Source organism: Sander lucioperca, chromosome 5 (genome assembly GCF_008315115.2).
Source record: "Sander lucioperca isolate FBNREF2018 chromosome 5, SLUC_FBN_1.2, whole genome shotgun sequence".
Lineage (NCBI taxonomy): Eukaryota > Metazoa > Chordata > Actinopteri > Perciformes > Percidae > Sander > Sander lucioperca.
The window spans coordinates 6,100,812-6,115,261 of record NC_050177.1 but is presented as its reverse complement, the minus strand read 5'-3'; the positions used below and the strand labels follow the sequence as shown (position 1 = coordinate 6,115,261).

At 46.6% G+C, this 14,450-nt stretch overlaps 1 protein-coding gene and 1 pseudogene across 1 annotated transcript; one reads left to right on the top strand and one right to left on the bottom strand.

The window, feature by feature from the left end:
* Positions 1 to 5,010: 5,010 nt before the first annotated feature.
* Positions 5,011 to 7,198, bottom strand: LOC116046554 (von Willebrand factor A domain-containing protein 5A-like). The gene is made up of 3 exons (XM_031294942.2): positions 7,015 to 7,198; positions 6,623 to 6,746; positions 5,011 to 5,248 (listed from the first exon to the last, which is right to left on the bottom strand). Exons 1-3 carry the CDS (start codon positions 7,162 to 7,164, stop codon positions 5,169 to 5,171), a joined length of 354 nt encoding a protein of 117 aa, XP_031150802.1. The 5' UTR covers positions 7,165 to 7,198; the 3' UTR covers positions 5,011 to 5,168.
* Positions 7,199 to 11,394: 4,196 nt separating this feature from the next.
* Positions 11,395 to 13,752, top strand: LOC116046581 (annotated as a pseudogene).
* Positions 13,753 to 14,450: the final 698 nt, after the last annotated feature.

Here is a 14,450-nt window from a genome sequence, read left to right as displayed (position 1 = left end):
GAGATGGGAAGTAACGAAGTACAAATACTTCGTTACTGTACTTAAGTAGATTTTTCAGATATTTTTACTTTACTTCACTATATTTTTTTGTGGCGACTTTTTACTTTTACTCCTTACATTTTAACATGAATATCGGTACTTTCTACTCCTTACATTTTACAAAATTGGCTCGTTACTTTAGTTTTGTACAAGAGGTCATCATGTTGGAGAATAGCACAGACACGCGCCTCAAACCGCGAGAGGGCGCGCGCGCCACACGGAGCAAAAATAAAAAGAGACTAGCTGTCCGAAGGATAATCAGTTGCAGGGCTGGACTGGCCATCTGGCATACCGGGCATTTTCCCGGTGGGCCGACGCATTTTTGGGCCGCTCCGGCCCATAAAGAACTCCTAGCGGGCCGCAAATTTACGAATCCCACTATAGGGCCACGTTATGCTGGAAGTTTAGCATCCACGTTAAAATGGACGAAACCAAAGCGCAAGGGACCATGACAGGGCCAGGGGAGCGAGTGAGGAAAAGATGGAAGAGAGAGTAGATGACGATGTGGTAAGGAGTAGGCAAATTAACAGGGACTCTCAGGAAGGGAGGGAGGCTGTGTGTGTGTGTGTGTGTGTGTGTGTGTGTGTGTGTGTGTGTGTGTGTGTGTGTGTGTGTGTGTGTGTGTGTGTGTGTGTGTGTGTGTGTGTGTGCGCGCGCGCGCACACACGTTATGTGCGCCTCATGTCATAACGACAACAAGCAGTTGGGCTGTAACATTAAAGTTTGTGGCTGTCAGGTAACCTAACAAAAATGCCAGGGCCGATTTTTTGTCCCAGTCCAGCCCTGATCAGTTGAGATCGTGTGGGTGCGTCCTTAAGAACTGTAAGTCGTATAACTTATGTTGTCAGTTCATTTAAGCCTGTTGTTGTATTGGTCTATAGTTCTTGCAAATTTAAAGTAAGTTAGCTAGTGATTTTGTTGTTTGTGTTCTTCACCTGTTACCTAGGTTGCGTTGCTTGATCTTAATAAAGCATCAAAAGAGAGAAGTTGTCTCCGTCCGTGTTTTAACAGACACACCTGGGGCGAAGTTGGAAACCAGAATCAGCTTTAAATACAGTCCAAATTTAGTCCTCACTAACAAGTTTCAAATAATTTCACTGGAGTTACCGTTATTTTTGCGTCCTCAATACCACATTCAATCTAACTGGATGGGAATATAGTGTACGTTGCACTTGACACACACCACAAGACGACTCGACAGATTCGGCGGCATTCTGCATTCATTCGTGGAAAATACTATGCTACTCAGTCAGAATCTTATTAACCTGGAGTCCCAGTCTCTGTCACAATAATCATATATGTGATGTTTTAGGCATATTGGCAGACACAAGTGTTGGCAGACATCCATTTAAAATGTAGGCAATGGCATATAAAGAGCCTTTTTTCCATGTCCACTGAAGTTTCTCAGCTTGACCTCTAGTAACATTTGTGTGGTCCAGGTAGCTTTGCATAAAAAATGGTTGTCATTCGCAAAGCTACTTTTACTTTTATACTTTAAGTAAATTTCCAAGCCTGTACTTTGTTACTTTTACTTGAGTAAATAAGTTAAATCAGTACTTCTACTTTTACCAGAGTATTTTTTAACACAAGTATCTGTACTTCTACTTGAGTAAGGGAAGTGAGTACTTTTGCCATCTCTGCTCATGGTATATATTTTTGCTGAATGCTAAAAAAATCTCTTGGTCGAAATGACAAACCCTTTCATTCTTTTAATTGAAGTGGTAGTAGTAGTAGATTCAGACAGTATTTAGCGTATAATATAAACAGAACAGAGTAGCAGAAGAACAAAGCTTTTTAGAAAGACTGATGAAAGAAACCCTCTGAGCAAACTCATCGTCAAAATAACTCCCATATGTATTTATTATTCCCTATATAAGAGACAATCAATAGATTACTCTAGAATTAACAGTGAACCGAAATGTTTAAAGTGCTCATATTACGCTCATTTTCAGGTTCATAATTGTATTTAGAGGTTATATCAGAATAGGTTTAGGTGGTGTTTTTCAAAAAACACCATATTTTTGTTGTACTGCACATTGCTGCAGCTCCTCTTTTCACCCTGTGTCATGAATCCAGCATCTTGAGCCTGTTTTGCCAGTGTTTTGTTTTTGCTCTAACCTGAAGTTTGTTTTTCCTGAGTTTTCCTGAAACACATCCCAGCTGATTCTCCAACCACTTACACCTGCTGCTATCTGCACACCCGGTCCTGATTACCATTCCCTGCACCATATAAGCCGTGACCAGACATCCATTCCCTGCCGGATCGTTAGCGTAACCAGTATGTTTAGCTCTCGTATCAAGCTTCTAGTTTTGGAAAGTCTTTTGCTGTTTTTGTCTCTTTGCCTGTCGCTAATTTGCCGCCTGTTCCTCTGTCTACAGTTACTCACCTGGATTGTCACTCTCACCTGCCTGGCTTACTACTTCACTGCAGCTCATTTGGATCAGCACAAAAACCTCCAGCCTTCCAGCCTCACTTTCTGCCGACCAAACTGGACCTAATCGTTTCCACATTCAATTTCCAAATAAATACTCACCTTGTATTTTCTACTTACCTTGTCCTGGTCTGCTTTTGGGTTCCTGCACTAGACATATCGTGACAGAACGATCCGGCCAAGATGAACACAGCGGATCTGGACTCTGTTCGTCATGCCATTTCCCAGCAAGGAAACATGTTGGGACAGCACAGTGTGGCACTACAGGAGGTAACAAATTCAATTCGAAATCTAACCACTAGTCTTACCACTGTCCAGGCTCAGCTCAGTGCTCCAGCAGTTTCTTCACCACCTGTTTCACCACCCTCGCCTGCTGTCTCAGAAGCGGTGTCGCTCCGAGAGCCCAAAGTTCCGACACCGGATAAGTACGATGGGGATTTGGGAGGATGTCGTTCTTTTCTCATGCAATGTGACTTGGTTTTTGACTTGCAGCCCTACTCCTATGCTTCTGATAAAGCTAGGATTGCCTTTGTAATTGCTGCGGGGAAAGGCTCTGGAGTGGGCATCTGCCCTATGGGAACGACAGGACTCCTGCTTGGCTTCATACCACACCTTCTCAGCCGGAGAACCCCGTCCGAGGTAAGGACGCATCTAAACGGTTGTGCTCGCTGCGACAAGGATCACGCAGCGTAGCAGAATTTGTTATTGAATTCAGAACATTGGCAGTGGAAAGTGGGTGGAATGAGGAATCACTACAGGCTGTTTTTCATCTGGGATTATCTGAACAGATAAAAGATGAACTAATCTCTTATCCTGAGCCCAGTGACTTGGACAAGTTGGTGGCTTTGTCTATTCGTGTTGATAACAGGTGCCGAGAGAGAAGGAGGGAGAGACGTGAGAGGTTTTCCAACCATTCTCCGCGAGGGTCAGTTGAAGATGGATCTTGAGAAAGTTAAGGCGGTACTCGACTGGCCTCAGCCCGAGTCCAGGTTGCAACTCCAGAGGTTTCTGGGGTTTGCAAATTTCTACAGACGATTCATCCGCGATTACAGCCGAGTGGCCGCTCCGCTCACTGCCCTGACTTCAAGTTCCAGATCTTTCGGTTGGAATCTGAAGGCAGACAAGGCTTTCCTGGATCTGAAGAAGCGCTTCACTGATGCACCTATCCTCTCTCACCCAGATACATCTCGTCAGTTCGTTGTGGAAGTGGATGCTTCTGATGTGGGAGTCGGTGCCATTCTTTCTCAGCGGAGCTCCAGTGACAATAAGCTTCATCCCTGTGCCTTTTTCTCTCGTCGTCTCTCACCAGCTGAAAGTAACTATGATGTGGGGAACCGGGAACTGCTCGCTGTCAAACTCGCCTTGAAGGAGTGGCGCCACTGGCTGGAGGGGGCTGAGCAGCCGTTTGTTGTTTGGACAGACCACAAAAACCTTGCATGCGTGCAATCCGCCAGACGTCTAAACTCACGTCAAGCCAGGTGGGCCTTGTTTTTTGGACACTTAAATTTTTCTCTCCCCTTTCGACCAGGCTCACAGAATGGCAAGGCAGACGCTCTTTCCCGGATGTTTTCCAAGGCAGTGAAAGATGAAGCTACACCGGAGACTATTCTGCCACAGAAGCTTATCGTGGGTGCTGTCACCTGGAGGATCGAGGAGGAGGTTATGACAGCCCTTCGGACTCAGCCCGGTCCTGGTAATGGTCCGCCAGGTCGTCTGTTTGTGCCCGACTCTGTCCGTTCTGCTGTGCTTCAGTGGGCCCACGCCAGCAAGATGGCTTGTCACCCCGGTGTGGCTAGAACTATGGCCTTACTGCACAGACGGTTTTGGTGGCCTGCTATGGGAGAACAGACTCGGAGTTTTGTTGCTGCATGCCCGGTGTGCGCTCAAAATAAGGGAACCAATCGACCCAGCTCTGGACTTCTGCATCCTCTGCCCATTCCTCGGCGACCTTGGTCGCATCTGGCTCTGGATTTTGTGTCCGGGTTGCCCTTATCTGAGGGGAACACCGTTGTCCTGACGGTAGTGGACAGATTCAGCAAGTTTGCTCACTTTTTGCCCCTTCCCAAGCTTCCGTCTGCCACTGAGACTGCCAACATCCTGGTCAAGGAAGTGTTTAGGAAACACGGTCTACCTGGTGACATTGTTTCGGATCGTGGCCCGCAGTTCACCTCAGCCGTTTGGAAGGCTTTCTGCCTAGCCATTGGAGCAATTGTCAGTCTCACATCTGGATTCCATCCCCAGTCGAATGGTCAAGCTGAAAGGGTCAACCAGAAGATTGAGTCCACGCTTCGTTGCCTCGTCTGCCCACCCCTTGGTCCTCTCAGCTACCATGGGCTGAGTACGCCCATAACACTCTCCCGACCTCTGCCACTGGGATGTCCCCCTTTCAGTGTCTGTACGGTTATCAACCGCCCCTGTTTCCCTCACAGGAGAAGGATCTCTCAGTTCCCTCCAGCTAAATGAGGGACATCCCATGGAATTTTCGGCGGCACCAGAGCAATCCCAGAAGTGGAATGTCGTGTATATAGCTTATAGTGAGAATAATGAGGTACAAAACCTTTTTCCATGTTGGTACATCTCTATGGAGTTGGGCAACAAAAAATGTAAATAGTGCAAAGAGTAAAGTGCAATGTTGACAAAATACAGGTAAAGTTGTAGGTTGGGGTAAATCTGCTTCTGTGCACTTTAATGAAAACCTCAGAGTCCCAGGGCGTCTTTCTGCATGCTGCAACCCAGCAGAGCATTTCCAGCTTCCACACACTCTGTCACACATAAAGCTGAAAAAGACACAAAACATTCATCAACAGCAGTGTTGGGAGTAACGCGTTACAAAAGTAACGCAATTACAGTAATGTATTCCTTTTTGCTGTAACACAGTAATATAACGCATTACTAATTAAATTTCGGTAATATTATACTCGTTACAATCTCAGTAACGCGAGTTACAATGCATTTTAACGCAACATTTAGTGGTGCATTGTTTTTTTTAAGAATTCACCAAAAAAAAAGCCGTATTATTTTCCTGTCGCTGTATTCGATGGTTGAGATGACTGCAGAGACAAATACATTTGCGAGATGGATATTATTTTCAGGAGTTATTACGCTGCGTTGAAGTGAGCTGTCCTGTTTCTGTTCCCGTGGTCAGAGCCAGAGACGGTACGGACAGCATGTATGTCCCAACAGGTGACGGTACGTCAGCGGCTGACAGATATAAACATGTCGGGAATTAATGTTGAGGCTTGCTACACGTAAATATCGTTGCATTTTTATCAGCCGTGGAGAGTAACTATGCCTGTAGTGGAATGGCTTCGAATGACGACCAAAAACGCTTGTCTTTTACTGTGACCATTTACTGTTCAATATGTTGCAGTTTTACAAACAAGAAAGTGAACAACTTGAGCCTGACAGACATGTTGCTTCTCAGTAAGCTAGCAAGAGTAGGCTACACAACAGACAACTTCCGTGTAGCCTACTTCAATATAAAAGCACTTCCTGTGACGGTTCGCAGTAAAACTAAATTACTGTTAAATAAGGTTGTGTAGGCTACCTTTTCACAAATCGGCTGTAAATCAAGTACTGTAAATAATGTTAATAGTGAGTTTTAATCACACTATAATTGAACATTTCCTTTAGAGTGTTTTAACCTAAACAACATGAATTTCTTATTGAAGTGCTATAAACAAACATTTTACAACAATGCCGTACTTCTAATTGAGTATTTTCATTTTCTCCTACTTGCCTATTATACGTTTTACTTATCTATTTTGTATAGCTTTAGTTACTTTGCATATTTATATTAATTATACAAAATATGAATAATCTATGATGTATTAAAGTGGATAAAGAGGAGACTTTATTGATCCGGTGGTGAAATTCACAAGCTAGCTGCCAAATCAAACTTCCCCTGTTATTTTGGTGAAAATCAAAAGTAATGCAAAAGTAGTGTAACGCATTATAATTCAGATACAGTAATATTGTAATATAACTAATTACTCTTAAATGACAGTAACTAGTAATCTATAATGTATTACATTTTGGAAGTAACTTGCCCAACACTGATCAACAGTCATCAGCAGAGAAGACCGAATTTCAGATTTTAACCAGCACACACTTAAAAACAATAGATTAGGACTTATTAGTCTGGTTATTACCATTCTGGGCACGGAGCCATGACACAGCCTTCATAGCCAGAAGCTCCCACTCTTCCTGAGCATCCATCTTGAAACCATGGAGCCAGATCAGAGCCAGAATGGTGGCCCACACTCCATGTTTCACCTAATGCACCAAAGCAAAGAAAAACAGATGTTGAGAAGAAACAAAATCAAAGAAAACAAAAGAGAAGCAGAATTACATGGGAAAATGTGACAGCACAGTTTTTAACACAAATACTTTCAGATTCATTTCCATTGATTGTGTCTATCTTAGCTTGCCATTTTATCATTATACATTGCCTACCTAAATACCATCATTATAAACCATGTCACGAATTTTTTTTTAAAATAAGTCCCATTATTAGGTTGTTCTGTTGTTGACAGTGACTCACTGCTGAAGGTTTTGTGTTCTCAACCTCCTTGCTGGTGTTTCCCAGTGCAGCAGCCAGAGCTGGATCCAGCACCCAGCAGCCAGACGCCTTCTGGAGGGAGACCAGCTGCAGCAAATCCTCTCTGGGTGTCAGCTGGTGCTCAATGCTCATACAGTTAATTGTGGGGAGATCTAAAATAAAGAGTAAATACAACACATCTGTAATGTCTGAAAGAGGAAAGTGAAAAGAACAACATTTAAGCTGCATTAATTGATTTTGGCCACATGCAGGCAGAAAAACTCCACACCAAGCTCAAAAAAACACACCATGTCTGGGCATGGTGACTTCAACCTCTCCATCAAATAAGTCTGAGGAAATAAATCAAAGAAAGTGCAAGGATAAATTAATCCCAGTATATTATTTTACTGGTATACTTATTTTTAATATTAGCCTATTTGATGCTATATTGCAGATGAGACCATTTGATCGGCTAACTACAGCCAGTGTTATTTCAGGTTCGTATCCATGTACTTTATTTGTCCGAATCATGCTATTGCTTGTATATTTGTATATGGCTTCTACTTTTCCTAATCATGCTGGCTTGACTAAAAGAAAACATATAATAAATCAATAAATTATTAGGAGAAATGCATATCTGAGTTGTACAAAAACACTCAAGGTGATATTTCAATATTTATCTCTAGTTGTTATAGTTAAACTGATCTTGTTATTGTTTTTCATTGTCTCTACCCTGTAAAGTGCCTTTGAGTACCTTTTAAAGCGCTATATAAAATAAATGTATAATTATTATTATTATTATTATTATTATTATTAAGCAGGAACAAAGCGATCTGGCTCCAGCCTAGGTTTAGTACAAATTATTAGAGCGTCAAATTTGAAACCATTCATCCTCCAATCAAGGGTTTTGAAAAGAAAAAGAAAATGATCAAATACATATGTCTGTTATAGATTTAGTCCTAGGTATGAAAGATTGAAATGATTACAGTAGCATTCACAGCCAGATATTTTTGTAGTAACAGACTCATAGTTGGTGTACGGCAATCAAAAATAAAAATGGTTTGGTATCCGCTCCTCTCGCGTTATATTACTTTTTTTAACTTTGGGATGATAAAGTGATGAAGCGACACATGATGCCCTGGGACAAAGAGAGAATTTATGCCATCCATTTCAATTTGAATTCTTTACTTCTCAAAATCTGAGAACCCCTTAAAATGAAAACAAACTAAAAAAGTTTTGAATTGTCACAATGTCATTCATTAGGTACAATACACAGTACATCAAAAAGGCACCAGGGGTCTCATTCATAAAACTGTGTGTACGATCCTTACTAAAAGTGTACGTACGCCCAAAAGCCAAAAATGGCGTACGCCAAAAGATTTACAAAACCATGTGTATGCACATCTGTAAACAATGTTTCCTTTATAAATCACAGATTACCCACAAGTGTGCGTACGAGAATCAGCCTCTGTACACGCCCATTTTTAACCATAAATAGTCAATGCAAAGCAACTCATGAATGTTGATTAGTATGTTAACGACCCTGGCAGGTGTTCTTTCGTTATGCCAAATCATGACAACTGGTGGGGAAAAAGCAAAAAACTTCTCAGTCTCTCGGGAATTGCTGCAAATTGAATTATAATTTCAGCCTGTTCTCGCACAGTGTAGGGAAACCTGATGTAGGCCTACTATAGACTACCTATATTAATAACACCGTCCAAAACGGCAGACATTACGGCACTCTGGGACAGCTTCAATATACCAGACCTATATATACGAAGATTTAACAGAACTATATATTATATCCAAACAAGCCTTAGTGATAAAGTTGAAGATTACATAATATTTATAAAAATCACTTAGCTGTCTGCCATTTCCCTCTGGAAACAGCTGGTTGCCCCCAGAGTGGTGAGGACCTGTATTTGGACCGGGATGGCATGATTCTGGCACGTTGCCCTCTCTACTGGACCCAATTTAGTACATACAGTAGATCCAAGAGCACAGCTTTAGGGAATTTTAATCGGCATATTAGCCAGACATCGTCATGGTCCCAGAAGTCTCTTTCTCTCCTGATTCTTCCATTGGCGTAGTACTCCTGCAGTGCCAGCAGTGCGATCATGCAGCATTACGCACGGGGGGCACCGCAGTACAATTTGTGATTGTTAACACCTTGCCAAAATCACAGCATCAACTAGTGGTATCCCCCACCCCGAGATACAATTTGAAAACGAAAGTGTAATAGGCAGTCTGCCATCTCATCCTCCTGCGCTCCATAGCGGACAATGTGACGGTGAGACAGCGCCGATTAAATATTAAGAACAGATTTTTATTTAAGATTTGAGTTGGATTTTACAAGGTGTTTATGGAACAATTATCACTCAGTACAAGCGCAAATAACACTGCTGGATTTAATCTTCATGATAACGTGGATGATATGGAGTGAAAAAATGTGCGTGAGGCATCAATACTTGAAAATATTACAAGTAATCATTATTCCCACATTTACTTTCTGCAGTCTGACTTCAGTTCACCACCTCACCATCTGCGTCGCCAATTCCCATCACAACCTTTGCGGTACGCACATTTTCAGCCCCGTTTTGTGCGTACGCCACGTTTATAAATGAGAGCCCAGGACATTTTTAAGTAATTCATTAATGCAGGCAGTTCTATTTCGTATAGGCTTCACCCTCTAAGCCACGCTATTGGGTTTATCCCTTCGCGCATGCGCAGTCGTGAAGATTTTCTTTCCCGCCCTAGCGTGCCGCTCGGGCTTCAACTACGTCCGCAAATACTGTATATAAACAGAGCGGACCCGTAGCTCTGCTCACACTTTTTCTTCAGCAAAGCAGTTATGAAGAAGATTATGAAGTCCTCCGGCTCCAGCGGCGTCCGCTCCTGCCCCTCCTGCGAGACCGGCTACATCTTTTCGCCGGTCACACCAATGTGCGGCCCAGGGCTTGGCGGCGCAAAACAACATCGCCTTGCTAGCCTCCGCCGTCTCCGCCATGGCCACCAACCCGGAGGCTCTTCCTCCGGAGGTAGCCACGGAGATTGACAAAGCGATGACCGCTATCCTCACCCTCACCACGGCGACCACGGTGGCGTTGTCGAGGATCCAGGCGTGGCAGACTGTGGCCCAGCGAAATATCTGCCGCCACATGTCACAGCTACCCACAGAGGTCAGACGTGAGCTTCTGTACGGCCCCATAGCTCCCGATGGGCTATTTGGCCCTCGCTTACAGACAGCCACGTCCCACCTCCACCAGGCGACCGAGGAAGCTGAGCGGCTCTGGCGGCTTGGCTCCTGGAAAGCGGCTCCCCATCAGCAGCGCCACCGCTCCACCAACCGCCATAAGAGGAAACGCCCCACAGCCTCTGCTGCGGCTGCGCCCTCCCAGGCTTCGACCTCCGCTCCTCCGCCTGCCCCCCCAAAGTGGCAGCCGGCCCCTGACCGGCAGGTTTCATGGGGCCGAAGGACCATGAGGGCGGTTCCCACCTGGTCAAACCCGCCCCCGGAGCCACCCAGCAAGCAGCGGCGACGGTGGCAATGACGGGGCGCGGGGAACGTCTGTCCCTCCACGGTTGGAAACCGGAAACACAACGGCCCTTTTAAGGGCCACTTCAGTCTTTCTAAAGAGCAGTTTCCATTCAACCGATTAGCCCTTGTTCCCACTGAACATTACGCTGATGTCACGACAGATGTTCCCCACACAAGCACCAAGGGGGTAAGCTTCGCTTCAGAGCTCGAATCTCCTATGGCGCCATCGCGATCACCCCCCGTTAGCATTCCATTGACTGCCATTCATTTTGACGTCACTTTGACAGCGAATAACTTTACATCTGAAGCGTTTAAAGACTTTATTTGTCCATTGTTTATTTCTAAAGAAACACAACAATGTATAAAAGGCTCCATTACCTTGTACCTCACGTTATGGCTCCGTAGTATACGTTTTTGTAAAAATAGGCTAACGATTGTGTCATAACCACGCGACTTACTGTCGCATAGTAGAGGAATTACCGTATAGTACAGGAGAAGCTCGCAGGCAGTTTGGACTTACATTAGCTGTTTAAGTTTAATTACTTATGTTAACTAGCATTTTAGTTAGCAATAATTATCCTGTGTCCATGTTATCTCCTTACATATACCTACGCTCTCCTTCTCTGCAAGATTGGGAATTATTGAGATTTCTCTTGGCACAGCTACCAGAAGACTTCCAACTTTCAGACACGTTGCTCACGTCACATTTACGTTGTTTCTCTCAGTTGGAGGCTGCGCAGTAACGCTCAGCGCTCACCGGAAAAGTGCTTCTAAAGGCCTTCACTGGTCTCCGTCCAGAGCAACGGGATCTGTTGGTCCATTCTTATATACAGTCTATGACAAGCACACACCAGGTCACCGCTGCTCGCGGAGCTCCACCGCTCTCTCACTATGCAGACAGCGGGAGCATACGCCCACCCGCTACAATTAGCGCCGCTCAGTTATCCTCCTCCCCCCGGCTATGCCAGCAGGATGAGGACAACGATGACCCGCCACCCTTTAGACAGGGCCCTACCATGGGCTGGGCGACACGATCTACTCATGTCTCGCCCAGCGGTGGGATGGGCTCTGCGCTTCTTGCTAGCTATGTCTGTAAACAACACACAGACATGCGCGCGCCCGCTCTCAGAGCACAGCGCAGCATGGATCAGGCTGACACACATGGACTCGTGGATGTCAAAACTGATATCACGGGGCTACACACTCCAGTTCGCCTCCCCCCCGCCTCGTTTTGCGGGCGTGTTGGAGACAACCGTGTCATCCCAGGCAGAATCAGACGCCATGACGTCAGAACTACGGGAACTGCTGTCAAAAGGAACAATTTCCCGCGTTCCTCCGGGGGAGGAGAACGAGGGATTTTATTCCCGCTACTTTCTCACTCCAAAAAAGTCAGGTGGGTTACGCCCCATCCTCGACCTGTCCCAGTTCAACCGGTGCGTCATGGAGCGTCCATTCCACATGTTGACTATCAGACATGTGTTGGAATGCGTGCGCCACCAAGAATGGTTTACATCTGTGGATCTGAAAGACACATACTTTCACATCCAAATCATTCCCAGGCACAGGAAATTCCTGCGTTTCTTTTTCCGAGGGGCTCATTTCCAGTACAACCGACTACCGTTCGGTTACTCACTGGCCCCCCGCACTTTTTCCAAGTGTATGGAGACGGCGCTTCAGCCGTTACGGAAAAAAGGCGTCAGAGTCCTGTTTTATCTGGACGATTTGCTCATCCTGGCTCCCTCTCGGGAAACGGCGGCGCTGCACACTGTGACAGTTCTGCAGCACCTGCAGACACTGGGTTTCGCCATAAACTGTCCGTCATGCGCCTTCTGGGCATGATGTCCGCGGGCTACATGGTGGTCCCCCTGGGGCTTCTCCACATGAGAAAAATCCAGAGGTGGTTCCTCCGTCAGCGTCTCGACCCCATACGTCACAAGTGGCGAATGCTGATCATTCCTCCTTCCCTACAGTCGGACCTGTCAGCTGGGGTTCCCCTGGGCAAGGTGACGTCATACGTGACAGTGTACACAGACGCGTCCCTCACTGGCTGGGGGGGAATGTGCGAATCACAGGTGGTGGGAGGAGAATGGCCACCCCCCCCTCTCCCACACATAAACTGCCTGGAGCTGACCACGGTGCTGACGATTTTGAAACACTTTGCCCCGGTGGTAGCAGGGAGACATGTCGTCGTACAGACAGACAATGTTACTGCAGCAGCGTTCATAAATCGCCAGGGCGGCGTACGTTCGGCCCGGCTATTGGAAATAGCCAGGAGCCTTCTGCTGTGGGCACACAGTCACCTGCTGTCCCTCAAGGCTGTTTACATCCCCGGGATACTAAACCGGGCGGCAGACCTAATGTCGAGGGGAGGGCCCTCTCACAACGAGTGGAAATTGAATCCAACTATTGTTCAGAAGCTGTGGAGCAGGTTCGGGAAAGCGGAGGTCGATCTGTTCGTCTCACGAGAAAACGCACAGTGCGCTCTGTGGTTTTCCTTGAGTGCACGGGACAATCCACCCCTCGGCGTGGACGCTTTCTCCCACCACCCCTGGCCCAGAACCCTCCTATATGCTTTTCCCCCGGTCCCTCTGATTCCTCGTCTCCTGGAACGCATCCAGGAGGAGAATCTGTCGGTCAACTTGGTGGCGCACGAGCGCATCCTGGTTCCCGACACTGGTCCAGCTGCTGGCGGGTCCCCCCTGGCAATTGCCGTGGCGCGAGGACGCCCTGTCACAGCTGGATGGCGCGATATCCCACCCCCCGGTGATAATCCAGCGACTGTGGGGCTGGCTGCTGAGCGGGAACGCCTGCAGAGATTAGGCTTGCCTCCTGCCGTGGTGCACACTATTCAGAGCGCGAGAGCCCCCTCCACAACAGCGCGTTACGCGGCGCGTTGGTCCGCTTTCCAGTGCTGGTGCACGGAGAGGGAAACAGACCCCATATTGTGTCCCCTGCCTCTCGTGTTGACTTATCTCCAAACATTGGTAGATAACGACCTGGCTCCATCCACAGTCAAAGCCTATGCAGCGGCCATTTCATCCTGCCATGAAGGCTATGGAGAGAGAACGTTTTTTGCGCACCCCCTAGTAAAGCGTTTTTTGAAAGGAGTCAGACGACAAAACCCGCCGTGCGCTCTCTCACTCCCCAATGGGATCTTGCCCTGGTGCTTCGAGCTCTGGGGAAGCCTCCTTTCGAGCCCTTAGCACAAGCCTCTCTCAGGTTGCTGTCCCTAAAAGCGGCGCTTCTCCTTGCCCTGACGTCAGCCAAGCGAGTGAGCGACTTATGTGCGCTGTCAGTTTCACCGTCCTGTCTCTCCATTAGAGGGGACGGGAGTGCAGCCACCCTACAGCCTAACCCTTCTTTCACACCGAAAATTTTAACAAATTCCTTTCGGTCGAGGGTTTTTTCCCAGGCCTATAACACGGAGGGGGTGGAACCCCCCAGGGCATCCGGGCACATTCTACAAGGGCACTATCGGCATCAACAGCTCTGTTCAGAGGCATGTCAGTAGCCGACATTTGCGCGGCGGCCTCTTTCATCCATTTCTATTTGCCGGATATGTCCGAGCCCTCTCAGACTCAGTCGGTCCTATCCTCACTCAACGACGGATGATGCCCCATCGTATGTGGGCCAGGTGCCGAGAGGATAGCGGCGTTCCACATATATGTGTAGCTTATGTATATATGTACATATGTATATATATATATATATATATATATATATTTGTCGCTATCACACATCCTCTCTCACTGCCATGCACGCCTACAATCATGATATGTGCATGTGTACTGCCTGGGGTCCTCCCCCCCCCCCCTACTCGGGGTGGCTGGGAGGGACTTGGGCATCCCATAATTATAAATCATGTACCACCCTCACCAATCATGCACGCCTGCCCTCTCGG